Source organism: Heteronotia binoei, chromosome 16 (assembly GCF_032191835.1).
Source record: "Heteronotia binoei isolate CCM8104 ecotype False Entrance Well chromosome 16, APGP_CSIRO_Hbin_v1, whole genome shotgun sequence".
Taxonomy (NCBI): Eukaryota; Metazoa; Chordata; class Lepidosauria; order Squamata; family Gekkonidae; genus Heteronotia; species Heteronotia binoei.
The window spans coordinates 38,784,909-38,809,049 of NC_083238.1; the positions used below are offsets into that span (position 1 = coordinate 38,784,909).

Consider the following 24,141-nt stretch of genomic DNA (forward strand, 5'->3'; position numbering starts at 1 on the left):
TAATATCAGTCTGTCAAAAATGTATTGTGTATAGCCACTGGCTGTTACAAAACAGAACATGAACATCAGTTCTAATATAGTTCTAATATGTCCATTTCCTGAAATATGTATTTAGAGATTAACATGAGAACTTTAAGATATTTATCTTCCCCTCCTTTCTCCTTACTGACTCTGGGCTCAAGGCAGTAACAAAAGAATATAAAATTCAATAAAATGGTATGAAACCACATAATTATAAACATTTATACTACAATAACTAAAATACATTAAAATCAACATTTTAAAAACACTGCGCATGGCTGGAAAAGATATTCTCTTGGGACTTCGTTATGTTGTACATAAGAACTATATGGATTCAATAAAATATATCAGGCAGAACTAAAGTACATGTAATTTGCCAAATTAGCCTGTAGGAGGAGTGTTTTCTTTAAAAAACTGATGTTCTATGAAATACATGTCATCAGCCCAATTTTACCTTACCTTACAAACATTAATTAGTTATTTAAACTAGGCATGACACCAGTGTTTCTTCCCTTGGAAGACTAGAAAACTTATAGCTTATAGATTGATGAAGTGATATCCAGCTGTAAGAGGAAAAAAGACACTAGCCAGTTGTAATATAACTAGGTCACTTTACTTCTCTAAGGCTACTCCTTTAGAAACAAAACTAGAGTCAGGTTCAAAGCATCCTTGCATGTACAAGGTACCGGTGTGCATACACACAGAGAGAGCTGATTCCCACTCCCCCTTATGCTCCATCCCCTGGTACTCTACTGCAACAGAAGCCTCAGCTTTCAGTAGCAGATTTTTCAATAGAGGGAGAAAAAGGAATGTTCTGAAAATTGCTAACATCACATGGAATGCCAAACATGACCACCCTTGGATCCCAGCCTATGATCTTTCACTAAAAGTCCAAACTAACATTTTATGAATGCTAGGATGCTCCAAGCTTACAGAGCAACTGAAGCAACCCCTATCTTCTTTAAAAAGGAGAGAGAAAGGGCACGATCACACTAGAGATTTGGCCTGACCTAGCCACGCTTCTCATCTGGATTTAATGCGAACATGCACATCTGCCTCCTAAATCCCACCCGTATCTATCGTTTTAGGATGGGCTGGGGCCGGATTAAATAGCTACTGGGAATTTCTGAAACTGGGAATGTATGAAAGTCGCATTTCCCAGCCATCTAAACAGCTGGGCACGTGATGCACCTGCCCCACATGTGCCTGAGCAGTCTGAATGCTCCTCTTGTGCATGTGCAGCCTGTGCCTCTCCCGGCAGCATGGTGGGGGCTATGTGAATGCTGCAGCATGGATCAGAGAGAACTGGCTTTTTCAGAAATGGGATTCTGCTATGCCAAATCTCTCACATGATTCCACCCAAAGACTTCCCTGGCAGCTCAATGATATCCATGAAATGCAGCTCCAGAGGGATAGAACCCAAAGCACCTGCCCCCTCTTTGACATGTAACTGGGTCATGTCCTCACAGCACCAATCATCTATTCACCAACTAAAGGGAGGAAGAAATACTGCAGAAGATAAGGGTCAGATGCTTTCCATGATACCAGTGAGTCAAATGGAAAAGATTAATACATATTAATACAGCACTTCAGTAACTAATAACAGTGAAAGGTATTTTCATGGTAAAAATACATGAGAAAATGCAATAAAAGCTGCATGTTACTATGAAGTAATTATTAAAATGCACAAAAGGCATACCTGAAACAGAAAATAGGATCAACATCAAAAATTAAATTGTGTTCTGCAAAATACCTTACCTATAAGGTCAGTTCTGATGTCAGCGAGCTTAAAGAGGGGTGCAACGCGATCATAGTAAATGCGAGCAGCCTTTTGTTTATGACTACGTGGATTGACAAACACTTTTAACGACTTTGGCCTACTTGTAAAACCTAAAAGTAAATAAAACATCAAATTAAAGTTTTTAGAGGAAAGTGTAATTGCCTCAAACAGCTTTAAGAGGCAGCCTGAACAATAAGGAAAAAAAATAAAATTCTACTTGTAATGCAATCAGATGTGTATCTGTTCTGAAAATAGGAACAACCAGGCCAGGCAGTCTGTAGCCTCCTTTCAGAATGAGGACATTCATTACCTATATTTGATACCTTCATAATCCTGGAAGCACTGAAGCACTCCCTTACTTGTGCGTCTACAGCTAAGAATAACCAGTACAGATGAGTCAGTCACCATCATCAAGAGCATTACGTGTTAGCGCTAAAGAAAAGAGGTTTCCGGTCAGGGTTCACCCCTGAAATAGGGTTGGAGAAAAGGGAGGGGAGATAAAGCAGAGAAGACAGAAAATGTTCCCCAGAGATTTTAAAGGGAAATGCCTCCCAGCGAGGATCTGATAATAGTACTCCTTCACAGTTGTTGCTGAGACCTGATACTATAATTTATAGGACCTGCAGATTTACGCATCATGCCACATAGAAGGAGCAGGTGCAAAAAAAAAAAATCTGTGCTTGATTAAAGAATCATGAAAAAGGGATATGAGAGAGAGAAAAAATAAAAGCTAACATTCTATAATCACACAAACACACACTTCTCTACACTGTATTTTGATCAAAGATGAAGGTTTGCCAGGAAACTTCTTGGTTTGTTTAAATAAATAATTTAAATAATTAAATAATCTTAGCAAAAGAAGGCAAATACATCATGAAGGAGCCTGGATCTTGTTGAAGCACAGGGGCTCGTCCTGGCTTCATATCCTACATTTAGCACAGCTAAGATGATTGATTTGCAGCACTACAGCCCTGACAACTATAGATAAACATACTATATTTATACCACCCCATATCACTGATTTTAATAAGCTAAAGTATTTAAAATTCACGAAATAAATAATCATAAACTTTTATCTCCAGATTACCAGAACTTTTTTTTACCGAAAATAAACATGCTTATACAAAAGGAGGCTAAACATGAAAAGTATACTTCTACAGTGCTTGCTCACACTTAAACTGTCCCACAGATATAATTGTCACTCCCAAACTGCATCACCTTTAAAGAAGGAACCATTTTTCTTCCTCTTCTTGCTCTCTGCCAGTTAAACATAAAACTGCTTAGCCTAATTGTATGTAGCCTTTAGCATTTTGATTTCATCTTACATCACATATCTTATCTCATTATTTGCTGACCACATACATTCTTACTGAAGGAAGTCCAGCTTCCATGCTAGACCCATTTCAGTCCGGCTTCCGTCCGGGCCATGGGACGGAGACGTTACTGGTTGCCCTCATGGATGATGTTTTGAGACGTCTGGATTGGGTGGTTCTCTCCCCGATGTTGTTTAACATTGTCTGGAGATGTGGGCTGCGTTGTCACCAGTATGCAGATGACATCCAGTTCTATCTATTGATGGGAGGCCAGTCCAGCTGTGCCCTGGAAGATCTGAACATAGCACTGCAAGCCGTAGTGAAATGGCTCAGGTGGAGTCAACTGAAATTGAATCCAGAGAAGACAGAGGTCCTGTGCCTAAGTCGCGGAGGCCTGGGTAGGGAGATCCCTTTGCCAGCCTTTGATGGGATGCCACTGGTACCAGCGTCGAGGGTCAAGAGTCTAGGGGTGCTCCTCTTTATGGCATAGTTGAAAATACTAATGCTAGGTCTGGGGAAGGGGAAGGGGAGGCAGACTACAGCTCCCATCAGGCTATTTGAGATTTTGCACCAGTGAAATGCTGCCAATTACACTGTACAGTACTGTTTGAATATACAGAAAGTGAACAGGCCAAAGTAGCTCACAAACAGCTGAACTGCCAAACAACAAAAAAATGAGTCCCTGCACATAGCTGGTGCACAAAATGTAAGCCAAACTGGTAAGTACCATTAGTCAAAATCAACATGTGAATTGTGTTCTTAAACAGACTGGAAGCCAATGTAGATCTCACCAGACAGGGGAATATAAACACTCTATTGTGCCCCTATCAGTATCCTTGCAGTACCATCATAGCTGATTTTTTTTATACAAGCCTTCAAAGGCAAGTGCGCACTACATACTTGATTTGGTCAGGTCTAAATGCTTCACCAAGCTACAGACGATTCTTTGCAGAGACTGCAGCCACTGACAGTCTAACATCACTTCCCTGGTCCTGAGGGTTTCTAACCAACACATTCTTCATCTTGCCTGTACTGAGCTTCAGTTTATTAGCTCTAAACCAGCCCACTACTGGCTCCAGACATCTGTTCAGCATATCCACTGCACCAGTTTACTGATGAAAAGGAGAAATAGAGCTAGGTCTTCTTCCCCTCCCCACACACACAACCATTCACTCACAGGGTCTCATGGCAACTTACAACATTAAAATAGTATAAATAAGTTAAAAGCAGATAAATATAAAACATAAAAGCAGATAATATAAAATTAACATTAAAAAGTTAAAACACCTGACTAGCATCATTATACACCAAAGGTCAACCAAAACAATTTGGCCTTGCATGCCTTGTGGAAACTAAACAAGGTGGCATCAGAGAGTGCATTCTGCAGGGTAGGGGCCACAAATGAGAAGGCCTTTCCCCAGGTGACAGCTAACCAAACTATCTTGGGGTTGGGCACCTGCAGGAGGCCCCTAGAGGATGACCAAAGGGAGCACAGGGAGCGGTGGTCCCATGGGCATGAAAGTCCCACACCATTAAGTGCTTTGATGACCTCTCACACATCAAGATAGATTTAGGTGGGTAGGCATGTTGGTCTGAAGCAGTTTGAGTCCAGTGGCACCTTTAAGACCAACAAAGTTTTATTCAAGGTATAAGCTTATACAAACACACAAAAAAGCTTATACCTTGAATAAAACTTTTTTCACGCACCAAATCATCTACAGCTTCTCAGTCAAAGCAACCAAAATGGTTTCTGTGCTATATTGAAATGGGTCTAGATAGTATTAGTACAATCCATAGGACCAATTAGTCAGCAGGTCATGTTCCAACATGTTAAACTCCAGATTGTGGGATACAAACAGCAGCTAACTGGAACCCCTTCAGAAGTCGAAAATTCCATTTCATTTAGAGAAATGGAAGCATGGAATGAAACTATTAAGATTCTATGCAAGACATACTAGTTTTAGAAAAAATAACAGCATGGTTAGTTTTTGTCCTAAATCACATCACCACTAAACATGTCCAAGCCCCCAAAAGACAAACACAGATCTTATGGGTATCTCTGACACTCTTAACTGTGACTGTGGTGTAAATAGTAGAAAAAACATGCTGTTTTGTTTTTGATCAAGATCATTAATACTATCATGTCTCTGAAGATTACAGTAGCAATAGAGGGACAGAGAGCTGGTAACATTCCTGCTACTGGTGGGTAAGGACAAGATTTTTATTTAATTTTTGAATTAACCTGGTTCCTTAAATTCAACTATCAGCATATTTTTTCAGTTGCTATGCAGCTGTATAATCTTTTATCATTGTACATAACACTGAATCAAGACTTCAGGTTACATTCAAAAATGTTTAAAAGAGCTCAACTATTTAGTTACTTTTAATCACATTTCAGCTTTACTTGCAAGTAGGCTGCTTAGTGTAACATTCAAAAAAGCTGAAGTGCTTCCCTGGCTGCTCTCTGACAGCCAAAATTATTTACCGATCTAACACAAAGGTGGCCAGAGTATGTCACCTTTGCGTTAGAACAGAGCCGGGGAGTGGAGAGGAAGAAGGAAATGCTGCCAATGCAGTATCTATACCACTCCCATACCATCTGTAGAAGGCCAGTAGTTGCTAATGGGAAGCAGCTTTCAGAGTGCTTCCATCCCTGGCCACTGAGGGGAGCCCCTGAACTACTGATCTAGAAGAATGAGGGGGACTAGCGTCCTCAGCAGCCAAGAAAGTGAAAGGCATTCTAGGCCAAGAGAGAGTGAAAACATCACAAATATGGACAAAACCTTCTGTTGCGAGCAGGCTAGAAATTAAGAACATTAAGAGAGTTGAACTCTGGTCTTTTTCAGAAGTTTCTGCATCTAGTTTTTGTGGAGTAAAGAGCACAAGAGAGGATGGTCAATTTTGATTATAACAGGTGGAATAAAGTTAGACATCAAAGTGCAAATGAAAAAATCTGGGCATTGAAACAGTGCCACCAACCATGAACTTCTTTAACTTTGTCATAATTTTTCATGGTATCTCTTCCATCTGCTATCCAAAAGAAAACTGTGCATTAGTTTGTCTGGTAATTATTACTAGAAATAAAACACTTGAATACTTGGTGACACACTGGTCTGGACCAGTAATTTCAAAGTGTCAGCAATTTGAAGAGAATTTAACCAGCATTTTGTCTAGTTTCTCATACATGTAATATTATCTTTTCTTATTATCCAAAACAGCATCTCCTCAAATTGAACATGAAATTTTTAAAATGTAAATTCTATATTCATTTCAAATACAATGAAGAAAAATGCAGGTACTGTGCAGACTTCAACAGAAGTTTTACAGTTCTGAAATACTAACTTGCAAATGAAACAGATTTATAAAACAGCTGAGGCACAAATCATGTCCTCCTGTCACAAAGTGCCACACATCAGAAAGGATCTTCTCAGAACTCAATGCAAGTCTTTGCATGCCTCCTCACTGTGGTTACCGAGTCAGTGACTAGTATCAGTGAGACCTAGGTTCAACCCGCCATTCTGCCATGGAAGCTTGCTGATGACCCTGAGCTAAAAACACTAATTCTTGCCTACTTCACAGGTTGTTGTGAGGATAAAATGGAAGATGGAACAATGTAAGCTACTTTGGGGCCCCGCTACAGAGAAAGGTGAGGTATAAGTAAATAAAATAAACAAACATCCGCCCAACATTTTATTACTGTTTTTCTGTGATTTAAAACATGTGCTACAGTTTTTGTTTTGTTTTTAGTTTTAATTGCCTATGCTTGTTTTAACTGCCTTAACAGCCCTTGTGGGGCAGAACGGTAAAGTACATATTTTTGTAAATAAGACGATAAATAGATAAAACACCCGTGGCAACTTTCTGGGATGGAACTCTCTATGTGCCTCCTATAGAAGATAGATTCAGTTATCTGACTCAGATCCAAGTGGCATAGTTAGTACTTCAAGCCAAATCAATTAGATGAGAAGAGCTGGGCTTTTGGGTCATACTACAAGAGGTGTGTATTGGCTTCCCAAACATGTGAAGACCAAGTGCATATGAGTTCCTGGGCAATGGCTGATGAATGACAGAGAATAAAAGGCTGGGTCCAGACCGGCATTTTAAGCCGACACAGGGATGGGACCCGGGTGGATCAAAAAATCAAATCCAAATGCGCACATCTGCTGCCCGTCTTGCTCCTGTACTCACCCTGTCCTTAGGCATCTCAGCTGCAGCTCAAAAAGCTACCACTTCCAAAGTGGTAGAAAATTTTTGAGCCGCACCTCAGTAGGCATCTGAACATCGGAGCATGCATGTGAGGCAACCTGGCAGTGTGAACCCACCAGGCCGCTCCAAGCTGTTTCTGGCTTTTTAAAAAGAATACACTGCTTCCAAGCACATAGGCACATGGGCGCACATGTGCATGACCAATAAATGAATGGGGGGGAAAGAAACCCAAACCAAGCTACAGGGACAGTGTGGGACAGCAGTCTGACCACACCTAAGTGTGTCCCACACGGGATACGGGCACTTTGTGGGGGAGCCTGGGAATGGGCTTCTGCCGCTCCATTTTGAGTTGGCCCAATCTGGGATGCCTCCTGTGCCCCAAGCTGCCAGTCTGGACCCAGCAAAGTGCTCTATTAAACCCTGTTGACATCCTCTCCTGTCTATGCCACTCTGAAAGGGAAATAACAGATCAAGCCTTTTTAAAAAAAATTAAAATTTAGATTATGAAATAAAGAAAACAGTGGTAAGTCTTTAGTAAAAAAAATGCTATAAAAATTATTAAGCCAACACATTACGTCCGTGTCTAATATGGGGGAGAGGATTGCCAATTGCCCAGTGAGGATGGGCAATCCTCCATTTTTGTGGGCTCCTACCCACCATCAGACAGCTGGTTGACGGGAAGGATTCCCTCCCTCCCAAAAAAACAGCGACTCCATATGTGACATGCCTGCATCACCCAGAAGTGGTGTCAGAACATCTGTGATATCAGGGGGTGATGGTCTGGTTTTTGGACAAAACTCTATGGCTTGAAGTTGATTTTACCATATTTTGCTCAAAAAACAGAGTGCCACCCCTGATGTCACCAACATGCCAATGTCCTTCTGGGTGACAAAGGGACATCGCATGTGATGTCGCTGTTTGAGAAAGTGCAGAAACATCACTTTCTGCTCCCAGAACCACCCCCCCATCCCCGACCACAAGCTATCTGGACCTGGCAATCTTAAGTGTAACAACTGTATATCTAATAACTGCATGGGATCGGAAAATTTTCACAAAGGGAGCACCCAGGACTATGGCGCAAGTTTCTACAAACTAGAGAGGAAGTTTTCAGAAAAATACAAACAATTAAATTAAATTTGGGTTTCAAAAATTAAAAATGTAAACAGTGATACATGTGGATGCACAGACATCAAAAAGGAGGTTTTGGTGACATTTTAAGCTGAATGAAAAACTGGTGGCAACAACTCCCAAGAGCAGGAAGGCAAGGAAGTGGGAAGAGAGGGGGAAAGGCCAGTGAGCATACTGCACTGAGAGGTCAGGGAGCCAAGGAGAAAGTGCGGACATGTGTGTGAGTGGCCAGGAAAAGAAAAAACCAACTGGGTGAGAATTAAGGCAGGAAGATCAGGTAGGCAGATGATATTGTAGAGAATGACTTTCAGAAACAGCAAATAAAATCTTGACTATTTCCTAAGCCATTTGAAATACTTTTCTTGTTTCAGCATCTGGATTTCCTCTATGTATTCTAATGAACATCTTTTCTTTATAGTATTAAAGAGCCTTATATGATAACAAACTTGAGAATCAAATAAAGTTAAATTGTTTCAGCACTTGTTACCATCGCATGTAAGTCTTTGCCATAATTAGACACTATATTTTATTGCACTGTTGATTGTCATTTCTTTCCTGAACTGAAACAGCAGTCTACAACAGAATAGCCAACTGTTCCTCTGGTAGTAACAAATGTGCTAATATGCACTAGTTTAAACTAGATCTATCAGTGAATCAATGAACCATGAAAGGTAGGGGTTAATCAGGGTGTTCTGAAAACAAAGGCTCACAGGGCAGCAGAGACGCTACCCTCAGACACACATCTGTGCAGTTTTCAGCATTTAGTTTTATAGGCAGCAGGGTTATGTTTATAAAAGTTAAGAGCCTGAAATGACGTCATGGTCATATATATTTATTAATATTTTATATGACAAGCAATAAGAAAATGGCTACACAGATACAGAACTAATTATGTGAATAAACATTTTTTATACTAACTAGAGATATACCACTGTTAATGCAACAGTGTTAATGTATAACATTAATGAGATAATTAAGCCTTCATGCATGATGCTTCAGCCACTCACATTAAAACCTTGTTTGTGAAACATGTTGTGAAGAAGTAGTGTATAGAACACACTATACACTGTTCTCTAAACAGCTATATCTGTTCTCTAAACAGCTATATCTTATCCTTAAAACAAGGTGCTCAGTTGCTCCCTTCTAAAGTCAAATAAAATTTTCGTCTAAAATGTAAATTCAGATTTTAAAAAATTACCCATCTCCAAAAAATGGGCAAAATTCTGTAGTTTTTGCAAAAGTAAACTTAAAACTGTTGTGTGATGATAATAAAAATATGGCTGGGTTAACTTAGTCTTGCTTTGATGTTTTACTTTAACCTTTTGTAAAAATAATATTAATTTATATGAAATACAGTATTCTTTTTTTACTACATCATTGAACCAAATGAGCTTAAATCTTCCTTTTAAAAAAGTTCTTAAACTTCAAAATCAGACTTGGTGATGAGCTATTACTTCAAACATGAATTCAAAATACTGCAAATCAAGTTCAATGTAACCAATGCTGGTACTTTGATGCTTGCCCTCATGAAAATGGAAGCAAATACAACTTCTGTCAACTTCTTTAAAACACGGTTTTATTCTCTTTATACCATATTACTACTGGGACACGGGAAAATGTACTCAATTGAATCTAAAGAGAGTCCTTCAAAGGAGGAAAGAGCTATGAAGACACAACAGAGTAAGTCACATCAGGTTTTGAGCTTCTTTCAAAAAGGAATGTTATAACTCTCAATAAATGTTTTTGCAGCTATCTTCAACAGAATACTCAACTTCAGTTAGCTCATATTCACTTTTTAAAATTGCTGACTTTTAGTGGGAAACCAATTTTTCCCCAGTTGATCATATGGAAGGAGAAAGTACATTTTACATGGCCTGTTGTATCTCTTCTACTATTCTGATGTGTGTTAAGCAGCGCTGGCCCATGGGCACAGGGAGAGCGGGGAGCCCAATTCAGTGACCCCTACCTCCCGGCACCCTAGGCAACCGCCTAGTTTGCCTAGTGGGCAAGCCAGCCCTGGTGTTAAGATTTTAGTTCACGCGGTTACTAAAAACAAAAAACGGACAGGCTGCATCCAGGATAAAATGGAGCTAAATATCTGAAGTCCAGTTCTCTTATTCAAGTCATACTCTTTCACATGCATGTTCCTCCAATGGATTATCCACAATCCAAATTAAAAAATTAAAAAGAAAAGGGCAGGAAGTGTATCACTGTACAGATAACTATCAGATGAACCATTACAAAAAAAAGGTCCTAGAGTTGTGTTCATAATCTTTTTGGTGTTTGGGCCACTTCCCCAGATCTACACATCAATAGAAACTATTCAAGAGGTGGCACACCGTCATAACTGTGTCTCACCCTAATACAAATAGACCCTTTTCAAACTGCCTTTCTATTCCATTTTAGTAACCAGCTTCTAGTAGAATTTATTTACCTGTTCATATAAATCCACTTGTGATGGCTTAGCAAAGTATGGTTGAGCTGCTTTTGAGGGAAACTGCTTTTTTCCATTTTCAACCCCTTCACTGCACTTCTGAATCGCTGTAGTGTGCTGTTAAAACGCCCACAGTGCTTCCTACAATGCCACTTCCCCCCACACCCTTTTTCACTGCATGATCCTCCTCCGACTTATCAAAAAAAACATTCTAAGGTGGGTGCTATAGTGACATAATTGACATGCATTGACTAATACATCTCAATGATGCCACTATAGCACGGGAGTGCTATCTTAGTTTAGGGCTAAGAAGATTGTGTGGCAAAAAAGGGCAGGGGAGAATGGTACTGTTTCAAATGACAAGATCACTTCAGAGATGGCCCATTAATTGAAGAAAATTCACTGTATGAAATCCCTGTATAGCTTTACTCAAAATCAGGCCAACAACTAATAACATCCACTTTTAGAGCAGTAATGTGAAAAGGGCCATATATTAATAACATACTTTCTGCTGCTTCATTCCCTACCAATCAGCAACAGCTTATTTTTGAAAAAAGAAACTCAGAACTACACCCCCTCCAATCTGCAACATAAAGTCTATTTGTTTAATTATCCAAAAGACACTACTGGAATAGATTTCTGCTCCACAACAGTAACAACTTGGGAGCAGTACACATATTCTCCTGCCTTCAGATACACTTTTCTATACCACATTCCTTGCTTGGAGACTTGCGAAAGCCAGGTGTTTATACAGAAAAATGAAAAGTAACATTTTCTTGACTGATGTCATGAAGCTTTCAATTACACCAAGAAAACATTTTGGTATCTGATACAGTTAACTGACACCAGGATTATAGCAAAAATATAGAAATGTAATTTGTAAGCTGTACTTGTGAAGAATAGTATGCCACCCTACCAACAGTAAAAAGATACCGCTTAATATCACCATTAGCAAAAGATGTCATGTATCTAACAAATCTGTGGAAATTAGGCTTAATAAAATCAGTGGGGTCTCCCAAGAGAAATACATAAGGTACTTACCATTCAAAACTTCTTTAAAATGTTTAAACCACATGTAACAGTGGTCTTCGCTTAAGTTACTGAGATTGAGAACAGAATCCTTAAGTTTGTTTTGTTCTTTTTTCAGACAGACAAATAGTGTAATGCCCAATAATAAGCCACCTTTTTGCTGTCCAGCCAAACGACGACGTTTCAGTTTCACAGAAAAGACATCTTTCATTTCAACATGTTCCTCTTTATACTGCACGTCTATGCTGGAACCACCTGCCCAAAGAAAGAGTTAAGCACTATAGTTAAAAAATTTCAAAAAATGTAATAACGTATACCTCTATATCATAAATTCACACCCCCACACACACATACACGTATTAATACTACATTTTCTAGATGCAACCTTGTCTTTATGTTTTTATTTCCTGCCCTTAAGTGTTGTTTTCCTTTCTTGTAATTTTAGTCTCTTGAGAATATGTACAGTTATTAAAGTAGAAAGTTAAACAGATGTTCACAGCCATAATTTTCCACTTTCCAGAAAGTGAACATAGCTAGGCCACCACAGACACCCGGACACTGCAAAGTGTTAAATTGGGTTAATTCTAGAGCCTACTGAGGCTACCAGCTATTGTGGAATAAGAACAAAAGAATCACTGTAGAGTGGACATAAAGTTCACCAGCACTGTCCATTATCACAGTATTATAAGTTCTGCAGCTTTTCCAAAAAAATTCTGACAGAAGCAGCTGGTGCTACTCTGACTCCCTTTCTACCTGACCATAAGAGCTCTACTCATTCAGATTAGGTGAGTAAATGCAACTGAGTGATTTGTTAAATTCTAATGACCAAGAAATTTGCAGTCATTTGTACACCAATTTCTACTCCAGCACTATTAAGCAGAAATATTAGTAATAAAGGAAGTGCATTTTACAAGTCCCCTTTTCCCACCATTACTTAGGGCCAGGGAGGTTTGTTTAGAACACTTTTTTTCTCTTCTGCTCCAGCCCAGAATGGAAAGGTAACAGTGCTTCTGCAGCCTCCCCTTCTCTTTCCTTCATCCTTACAAAGTCAGGTATGCAAGCCAACACACTGGGTAAAAAAAGATCAACATAAGTAAAAAGAAAGCTGAAAACTGGGTAAGGTGAGGTAAATCTGTAAATGAACACAATAACAAACCAAGTCCTTTTGTTCCTTAACTGGAAAGAAGACAATCAGGAAGCATAATCAGGGAAGAAAGACCTGGAATTGGACTCTGCTTTTGACCAGGCTGGAGTACCTGCGAATTGCTCTTGAGGTTATTTATTTACTGGGGAGTGCCACAGACAATAAGGAATGGGTGTGTCCTCTTCATGGTTGAAATCTGTAAAGGTTTTGGATCTCTCTCCATTAATGCACCTCCTCCTCAGCATCACCATGCAATGGCCTAATACATGAACAGCCCCAAGGAAATCATTATTTCAGCTGTACCACCTCATGATGAAATTAGCAAGAGAGAAAAAGAGAAAAACAGCCTATTGGACCCAAGTACTAAACTTCTTTCCTCTTTATCAATCAATGGTCATATTTCACTTATAGATTGCACAAGACAGTGGGTCAACCAAATCAAGAAAGACAGGTTGCTTACCTGTAACTGTAGATCTTCGAGTGGTCATCTGTGCATTCACACCCATGGGACAGAGCGCCTGCGCCAATCCCTGAATCAGTATCTGAAAAGCCCGGGATTTTTTCGAGCTCGGCGCCAATGGGCATGCGCAGGCGTCCCAGTACGCATGCCCACCGGTGCCAGCGCGGGGATCCCGCCAGTTCCTTCCTGACCGCTGGAAGCCCCTACTGGAGGGAGACCGTCAGCAGTGGGGAAGGAGGGCGGGTAGTGTGAATGCACAGATGACCACTTGAAGTTTTCTGCTGTTCATAAGGACCTGCTGGACCCTGTCAGAGAACCCTACTGGTTGATGAACCATGCTGTCAGCTTCAGATGGGGCACGTTGTGATGGAATACATGCCCGCCCTGAGCTGACAGAAGGTCCGGTTCTGCTGGGAACTGGTAGAAGACCCCCCTCGACAGTTGGAGCAGGATCGAGAACCAGTTCTGACGAGGCCACCAGGGAGTCACCAGGATGCAGCATGGTCTCTCCCTTGCTATTTTGTTGACCACCTTGGTCAACAATGGCAGAGGTGGGAACATGTAGATGAACCGACCCTCCCAAGGAAGCAGGAGTCCGTCTCCCAGAGAGGCTGGATCCGCTCCCCCTCTGGAACAGAACATGGGGCCCTCTGGCTCCAGCCAGAGATCCATCGCCAAAGCGCAGAGCCGACGAGACACCGTCCCTCCCTGCTTGTTGATGTAGCACAGGGCAGTGGTATTGTCCGTAAGCAGCGCTACAGTCTTCCCCGCCACTAAGGGATGGAAAGAGCGTAGGGCAAAGTGAACCGCCAGCAGTTCCAGGTAGTTTATGTGGAACTGAGTCACTTTTGGCGGCCACTGGCCCCCCACAAACAGACCTTCCATGTGGGCCCCCCAACCCCACAAGGAAGCATCTGTGGTGATAGTCACAGTAGGAGTTGGCAGATGGAAGGGAGCTCCCTGGCAGATGTTGTTCTCTGACTCCCACCACTGTAGCGTCTGGAGAGTCCCGGATGGGATGGTGAACCTCTTTCGAGGTGAGTCTCTGAGCTGACGAAACTGGCGAAGAAACCACAACTGTAGACCTCTCATTCTCAGTTTCGCGAAAAGTAGCACGCTTGTCGTCGCCGCCATCAGCCCCAGCATCCGCTGAAGCTGCTGTGCTGTGCCCCACTTTCGCCTCTGAAGCTGTTGTACCAGACCGACAATGTCCTTTGCCCTCTGCGAAGGCAGGTATGCACGATGCTGGTTCGTATCCAGCAAAGCCCCTATGAACTGCACTGTCCTTGACGGAGTAAGGTGGGATTTCTCCAAGTTGACCTGCAACCCCAAGGTGTCGAGAAGAAGTAGAGTGATGGCAATGTGCGTTGACAAACTTTCCCTCGACTTCGTCACAAGGAGCCAGTTGTCGATGTATGGAAAGACGATGTATGGAAAGACGATGTATGGAGACGGAGATGGGCAGCCACAACACTCATCATCTTCGTAAACACCCAAGGTGCAGTGGACAGGCCGAACGGAAGGGCTTTGAACTGGAAGTGCTGGGAACCCACTGCAAACCTGAGGAAACGCCTGAACGCCGGATGGATGCTGACATGGAAATAGGCATCCTTGAGGTCCAGGGTCGCCATCCAGTCCCCTTGGTTGATGAGGGGCAGGATTGTTTGCAGTGTGGACATTCTGAACTTCTAGTACAAAATGAATTTGTTCAGATTCCAAAGATCCATAATTGGTCTTAAGCCCCCGTCCCTCTTGGGGACCAGGAAGTAGCGAGAATAAAAACCTCCCGTCCTGGCCTCCATTGGAACTCTCTCTATGGCTTGTTTCTGTAGGAGGCTGTTCACCTCCGCCAGCAGAGGTGGGGAAGGGGGAGTGGTGATCACCACGGATTGGTTCGGAATCTGCGCAAACTCTATTTTGTAGCCCTCTTGTATAACAGACAAGGCCCACCTGTCTGAAGAGATCAACTCCCAGGCAGGTAGGAAAGGGTGGAGGCGGATAGATGTTGAAGTAGGGGCGATGACGCGTGCCACGAGAAAGTCAAAGGCCCGGCTTTTGAGGGCGAGCACCCTTGGATTTGCCGGTGGTCTGAGAACCGTAGCGGTTCCTGTTGGTGCCTGAGTACAATGGTCTGTCAGGCTGGGTGGAGTGAGGTCGCCATTGCTGTTCAGGCGAAAATTTTTGGAAAGGCTTCTTGGCCCATGGTTTGTGCCACTGCTTCGCTTTAGGAGCCCTGGAGGTGGCCTGCACACCCAGGTTCCTCGAGGTCTTCAGGCTCTTGTCTATTTCCTGCAGTGCACTGTCTGTGGTGGTGCTAAACAGGCCATCCCCCTCGAAGGGCAAGTCTTCGACAAAAGCCCTAGTGTCTTGCTGTAGGGCTGTTGATCGTAGCCAGGAGTGCTGACGAATGCACACAGCGGACGTGATTGCCTTTGCCGACACGCCCACCATGTGCTTTGCTGCAGCCAATTGCCGCTTGGCCAAAGCAAAGCCTTCTTTCTGCAGCTTCCTGGCAGCAGCCTTTTTGTCCTCGCTCAGGGAAGAGAGGAGAGGGGTGAGTTGTTCCCATACGGAGTACTGGTATCTAGCCATGCAAGCCGCATAGTTAGATACCTTTACTCCTAGGGCCCCTGCAGAGTAAACCTTTCTTCCCATATTGTCCAGCTTCTTTCCCTCCTTGTCGGGTGGGGATGAGTGGACCTTTCGTGCCTTGGAGGAAGAAGAGATGACCACTGAGTTCGGTTTTGGATGGGTGAAAAGAACTCAGCCCCCGTCTCCTGGACCCTGTACATATGGTCCAGCCTTCTGGATGACACTGGAGTCGAAGATGGTTTCTTCCAGGGCTCCTTCACGGCCTGCAGAATCACTTTGGTGACCGGCAAAGCGATTGCTGTGGATGTGTCCCTTTGCATAATGTCAAAGACATTATCATCCACGACGGGTTGTGGTTGTGTCACAGGCAGGGAGAGGGAGATTGCCATCCTCTTCACTAGGTCGCCATAGGACTTCAGATCCTCTGATGGCGAAATCGGGAGATCGTCGGTCGCCTGGGACGTTGGCGAAGGCTCCAAAGCACCTTCCTGGGTGTTGGCACCACTCTCAGAGTCCAATGAAGAAGACTCCTGGTGCTCAGAAAGGATCGGCGAGCGGATCGATGCCGATGGTCGCCGACGAGTCTCAGCCGCTGATGTAGTGCGCCTCTCGGGAGGGATCGATGCCGATGGTCTTCGGGAATGGTGTGACAGCCTTGACATGCAGGACGCCTCTGACTGTTGATCCCATTCCGCAAACTCCCTTGGTGGATACCACTGATAAGCAGGGTACGGATACGGACAGGAGGGCGGCCATTGACGCTGCTCCCACGATGGTAGCAGTGGGAAACGGCGTGGTGCCATGGAGGGCTCTAGCTCCTGTCTGCCTCTGGGTTCCATCGGGGGAGGCGGATCCATCAGCGCCAAAGCCTCCACTTCTGAGATCGACCCGCTCCTACTGCGACGCCGCGACCCGGATGACGAGGATCGCTGGGTGAGGTCTATCTCCTGCTCGGACATCGAGAGACGGTGTTGTTGAGTACTGCCTCTCAATGCCGATGGGCTGTGGCACGGGGACGCCAGGATCTTCCTCGGCGGGGCAGTCGGTGCCGAAACATCGCGTGAGGGCGATGGAGTGCGGGTCCTCTTCCGCTTCTCCTTGGCCTTCTTCGGGGCAGATGCTTGGGTCCCCGAGTCATCCCGACGCTTCTTAGCGGGCATTTCCACTGATCCATCATGGGATCGTTTTGTGGAGTAGCCTCGCTCGATCGGCATTTTGGTCAGGACCGGGGTCACATCGGCCAATGTGACCGTCGGGGCCGGGGTGTCTGCCATGGTCGATGCCGACGGGCCCGATGCCGATTTTTGAGTGCAGAGTGCCGATTCGGTTAGAGCTGCCGAAAGCCGCGCCGCCTGGTTCTTCCTCGTTTGCTTGGAGAAGCGGATGCAATGTGGGCAGGACTCCACACGGTGCGCTTCACCCAAGCAGAGAAGACACAGAGAATGGCCGTCTGGGGGGGCAATCTTCTTTCCGCAGGAACGGCAATGTTTGAAAAAACCCCAGCGACTTTCCATAAACTCCAGTCGCTAAAAACCCACTCAGAGTCCTCTGAGGGAAAAAAAACTTTGGGGGAAAACAAACGGGGGGGGGGGAGGCCCCGGAGGGCAGTCCGACAGACACACACACAAACTATATATATATATATATATATATATATATATATATATATATATATATATATATATATATATATATATATATATATATATATATATATATATATATATATATATATATATATATGTATGTATCTAACTAACTAACTATCTATGCTAAGAAAAACAACAAACGGGCTATTTACAACAATAAAGGCAAAAAGACCAATATCTCACCGACCGGGAACACGAAAGGCAAACCTTTCCGCGCAGCAGTCAGAAAGGAACTGGTGGGATCCCCGCGCTGGCGCCAGTGGCCATGCGTACTGGGACGCCTGCGCATGCCGATTGGCGCCGAGCATGGAAAAATCCCGGGCTTTTCAGATACCGATTTGGGGATCGGTGCAGGCACTCTGTCCCATGGGTGTGAAGCACAGAGACCACAAAGAAGATATGTTTTTTATCTTTTATTTTGTTTTGGGTTGGTTGCATCGCTACCCAAACAAGCTAAGGTATTCAACAATATCAAAAAAGGAGGAAAAAACTGGCACAGCCTTTGATTAGCAGTTAAATACGCCTTGAAATTCTAGATTCACAGGTTTTATTTCAATCTTGACTGCAAGAAGACGCATGTTTACAATTTTATATCACATTTCAAACCTAGCAGGTGTTCAAGGTGACAAACACCTAGAGTTTAAAACTAAAATGTTTATTTCCAAGATTTTAAAATACAAATCTCTAGATTTAGGAATATGCCAAATATATACTTCATCTTAATTTAAATCAGTGAAATGTTAACACTCATTTCTCATTGCGTTAAAAGAAAAAAATTATTACTGTATTTCTATTTACCATGTTTATAATTCTCTAAATAAACTACACTTGCAAAAAAAAAATTAGATTGCTCGTAAATTATTTTTTCTATCCAAGAATTATCTGTTCATTAGTATCATACTGATTACTGCTAGCTGTTTCAAAACATTAACCATCTTCTCATATTACCTACATGGATACAGGGTACCATCTGTTCTTACAAGGGATTTAAGTATACATTAGATATCATGCTATTTATTTAATCCATTGCCCACTTCCCATTGTATTTTTAAAGTCAATTTAATTACAAGGAATAAAGATAATGTTACCTGTCAATTTCTTCCATCACTTTAAAAACAAAGCTCTTCATAAAGTAGGTTACACTTGTTAAGTTTGCTTCTCTTTTTAAGAACGCTTAGCATTTTAAGAAAGGCTTTACTAAAAACAATACTACATGGCACTTTAAAATTATTATTATAAGCCAAGAGCTTGTCTAAATCAATTTTGGCACATCTGCCTGATGTAGAGCATAAATAGGATTAGAGTTGGATTTATCTGCTTGACGCTAATTGTACTCAGTTTCTCCACATGTCCACTTTTTCAATACATTAAAGTATGCCTGAGAGACGTTCATTTCTACCAGCATGTACTATGCACCTATATGCAATATTATGCACCTATATGCAATAATAATATGCAATATTATTATGTAACAGAGCTATAATAAAATGGTCTCTAATTAGAATTAGACTTAATGCACAAAATTATCTTCAAAAATTCCTGATACACTTCACTTTAGCCTTGAAAAACAAAATGGGGAAGAATTCTTTATGCTCTCCAATTTGTTGCCCTCCAGTCCCTTATGCAAATCGAGGAAAGGAACTGGGCAAGGCAGACACACACCCTCCAAACTCAACACCACAGAATCCTTTCAGGTGCCTGTCCCTTTTGCAGTTTAATGGAGGGTGGGCTGGAATGTTGAGAGACTGACTTAGCTTAGCTCAACCAATGTGGCTTTGCTAGGCTGTCACTCTTAGCTCTCAGGAGCAGTTGGGCAAAAGACATCTCTGACAGATGGCTGCCACAAGCTGAGCTCCTGGGCATGGCTGTCTTCTGAGTCTTCCTGCCCACTAACTCCACAGAGCTCTGGGCAAGAAGGGAGTCCACCAGGTGGCACCTGATTGTTTAAATTATTTGGGGACTAGGGGGAGGGAGGGGATTGGCTCAGAGAGCACTTCTCCTTTGGTGCATGTTCTTCAAGCCCAACTATAGCCTCCTGAATAGACTGGATTCTAGAATGGAAAAACACTGCAGCGTAAATGTTTATTTGCACTGCATTGCCTTCAATGTAACATGCACTCAAATGGGCATACAAGTCTGCATTCTGCTGAAAATAATGCTACATGGACAGACCACCTGCATTGGGCTATGCATTTGGATGTGTACACCTACACAAACTTGGCAGAAATTTCACAGAACTAAAGTTGTAAAATTGTGTCATTATTAGGTAAAAAGAATGATTTAGACAAGTGGAGTTGCTCATCTTTTTCTGATGCCCAGCAAGCAATATGAAAATAAGAGTTTCACCTGTAAAGGAAAAAAATAAAACCTTTCTGAGAATTCCATATCTAGTTATGCATGTATTTGTATCAATGCATTTGAAAGGCTCATGCATGTAACAAATTTACACTCCTAAAGAATTTTGTTGTGCATTTTTATGTAATTTATCTGATCAAAGACAAACTGAGACCAAAGACAGTTTCTGCACATGGAGTGCTCTTCTACATTGAGAACTGCATAGGCAAAAAGCTCCTCCACAATGAACAAAGATGCACATCCATCGTACTCCACATGCAGCACTGAACAACATGGTTGGTGTGGCTGGATCTGACAATGGCAATAACCTGTTGTGAAAGAAGGGAGTAATTCAAACCTTTTCCTTCTCCCTAGATAATAATCTTTATTACAGCTGATGAACTTCAGTCAAGGAGAATCTTATACAAAACTATTTGCCTCTGTCAGCCTCTGCATTCAAACACCTCATCCCTGTACCCAGTTTGTGTCACAAATAACAGCAGCAGCAGCAGCACCACTACTACTGCTACTACTACAACATATTATTATTATTATTATTATTATTATTATTATTATTATTATTATTATTATTATTATTATTATTATTATTATTTCTGAATTGCCCAGTCTCTGCTCACACAGGGCTTTGGGGGATATTCAACAACATATATGGCATAAAAACAGTATAATTAAAATACACACAATAAATAATGAATATTAAAGTACACATACATATCTGTCAAAAGTTCACAAAAATAAATCATAACTAACATTAACTCATAGAATTGTTGTAAGACTTAATCATTCTCAATTCCTTTTTTTTGTTTGTTTGTTTCTGAGGGTTTTTTTTCGGTTTCAGGTTTTTCTGAAAACCTGGGATTTTTTTAGGTTTATAGAAAAATCTGGCTTGTCCATTCAGAGCCCCCAATCACCGGGTTTAAGTATCCTCAGATCTGGCCAGCAATACTCATGGGGGGTTCCCCTCTCCCCACTTTTACATCAGGCCCAGTGGGGCTCCTGGTTGTTGTGTCCGCTGCCAGACCAGCATGACTCATAGGTTGCAATGCTGTTGGTGGCATGCCCCATGAGACTCCTCCTGGGCTGTGCAGCTGCTGGGCTCAGAACAGCTACATGACCTAGGCTACATGACCACCACTGGGTCCAGCAAGGCCCCTGCACTGTCACCACCACTACTGGGCCCAGCAAGGCTCCATGGCTGCACCACCACACTACCACTGCTAAACCCAATGCAGTCCCCCAAGTTTGCCGAAAAATCTGCTTAACATCCATGTTGCCCTGACCTGTGGATTTATTTATCTGTTTATTTAATTCAATTTATATCCCACCCTCCCCATCGAAGCAGGCTCAGGGCAGCTCACAACAATAAAATCACAATAAACAATTAAAATGTCACAACATAAATATATCATAGTTTAAAATTCAACAGTTAAAAACAATATGGTGCTAGTTTCATTTGGTGTTGTTTGGTGTTAGCTATCCATAGATAAGGGCCACACATTACTAGTAGTATATAGACAAGGGAGGCCCATGAAACTCACAAGGGGGAATCCCACTCCCTCATCACCATCCAAGGAGCCATTCCAAGCCAGGAGGGGATGCCAAACTGTAAGCCGAAATGCCCTCCAAACGAGGTTGGGGAATTAGTTAGGTGGGCACCTGGCTCACTCGGAATCTTTTTACCTATGTATACAAGATTAACCAACCAGAGAGTGATGCTTAAATAATGGGACTCTAATTTAGTAAAACCAATTATAATTTATTGAGAAAAATATAGTCTTCCATACAAGATAAAAACACATATACAATCACACATACAGTCCTAGGAATATAGATAGATCGATAGGGGAACATAAAAGGGTAGACATACAGGGTGATATTACCTATCGTAGTCTTCGAGGAAGGCTCCAATGGGCGACAAGCGAGGGAATGGGTAAAGGGCCCGAAACTGATCAGGAATCGGGGATGGATCTATGCAGCGGAAGGTGGGACACTGCTAGAAGCACACCTGTGGGTAGCTAGTCCACAGGTTATAAGGACTCTCTCTTGAGCCCTCAGGGAATGGGAGGTCCAAGGGAGGAGAAAGGGGAGGCTCTGTAATGACCATGAAGCCTGGACACTTGCAGAGCCAATAGCGAGTTCCTTGGTGGCACCTAATTGGGTACCTGCTCTTGACCAATGAACTTCGCCTAGGTCCTGTTTACCTGAGAGAACTTCCAGATTGCAACAGGCCCTGGGGCGGCTCCAAGGTGTCAGTCGGGAAGAATAACGGAAATGGCTAAATACTTAAGATTAGATGGACTTATCTGGGAAGGTGACAATAGGGAATCAAATATTGACCTAGGTATCCCCGGTATAGACAAAAGACTTGGCTTTGACAGGAGATGGTCTTCCTCTTATCCCATCATCTTCTGGGTAGGAGCCTTTGTCCAGGGTTTTGCCAGACAAAGGAGCAACAGCTGAGCTGTTAATCCATTCAGGGGGCAGACGGGTTGCTTGCGGGCTAAAGGTGACATAGGGTGTGTACGTGAGCCTTCCACTATGGGGGAATGAAGTCCAGCCTGGCGGGAAGATGGCTACGAGTGGTGTTAGTGTTACACGGTGGATTCCATGTTCAGCGCTGCATAACCGGTCGCCTGGATAGCTCCGTGGCAGCGCAGCTTCTTCCGCTCCATGGCTGGCCCATGCGGTGACGGAGAAACGTCCGTGTGTGTTAGCAAGCACTCTGAACCGGGTTAGAACGCCTGCATAACTTGTGGCTGCTTGTACACATAATTCCCTTTATATTCCTGGATAGTTTTGCCCACACTCTCTGGCCAGATGTGTGCGAGCTCACTTCTCCAGGCGCCCTAGCAACCATTCTGGTGACTACGATGTTCGGAAAAAGAGGGCTTTTCCTCACAAAACACCAATGCTGCCAGTGCTAGAGCTAAAATGGCTACCAAACTCCTTCACCATCTCTGGGTTCAGAGCAGTTACCAGGCTACTCCACTGACAGGACTGGACCATCCATGGCTAGGCTCGGAGCAGCTGCTGGGTTCTGCAGCCAGGACTGCTGGCAGCTCCTGGATTCTGCCACCTGTATGGCTGGGCTCAGAGCGGCTCCCAGGCTCCAATGCAGCCATGGTCAGGCCTGCTGTCAGCTCCTGGGCTCTGCTGCCATGGCCAGGCTCACCAGTGGCTTCCAGGTTGTTGCAGCTGCAGCAGCAAGCACCAGGCCCTTCTCCAGCTGCAAAATAGCCTTATTAAGAAGAATTCAAATCCCCCCATTTTTAAACGCAGGTGGTTCCCAAAGTTTGCAGAAAAATCTATTTGTGGTAAATGCGGCACTGATGGTTTAGCTATTTGTAGATGGGGGCCATACTTGGAAAATAGATATATAAATATATGAATGTTCTTTCTCTACAGCATTAGCTCTGTGGTAACAACTATTTGGTGATGAGCATGTTTTTACCCTGAAATATTAATAAAACTCGGGAAAGATAGTTTTTAAAACCTAATTTTTATTGATTATTCTCATTAAGCTGTACATTAAAATGATATGGTCTATTTGGCTACATACGGATTTATCTACATGCCTATAAACTGGTATTTTGTTGAGGCTGTTTTTTAGCAAAGTCATTTTCCCCCCACATAAGAATGATTAGTTTGAATATTTTATCCACTTGCAAGTCTTCATAGCTACCCACATCATGAATTAATAATATTTGTATTATTTATAAAGTCCCTTAATTACCCTTTATAACATAATATGGGAATCCACAATCTCAATGCAAGGCTACGACTAGGTAGAGCATTCAAAACATATTTTAAAGAATTGATCACTAGTTCTGTTTCAATAATCCATTTATCACCTGTACTTGTCTGTATAAGAGAGCTATTTTGAGCTCACAAAGGTTCATTTTTGGTCATTTGTTGTCTTATTATGCTATTATTGGTCTGCCAGCCTCTCATGCTTCTCCTCCTAATTCAGTCATCAGTTCTGCATCTTGTTTTCCTTCTCCATAATATAGCTTTTTCTCCAGTAGCTACT

The 24,141-nt window shown here is 42.6% G+C and overlaps 1 protein-coding gene across 1 annotated transcript in view; it reads right to left on the reverse strand.

Annotated features, from left to right (window-relative positions):
- CERKL (ceramide kinase like) overlaps positions 1-24,141 on the reverse strand; it is a 77,537-nt gene that overhangs the window by 32,403 nt on the left and 20,993 nt on the right. The window contains exons 2-3 of the mRNA XM_060257312.1: positions 11,924-12,166; positions 1,780-1,911 (exon numbers count right to left, since the gene is read on the reverse strand). Coding sequence (XP_060113295.1) covers positions 1,780-1,911; positions 11,924-12,166 — 375 coding nt within the window. The remainder of the gene's footprint in view (positions 1-1,779; positions 1,912-11,923; positions 12,167-24,141) is intronic.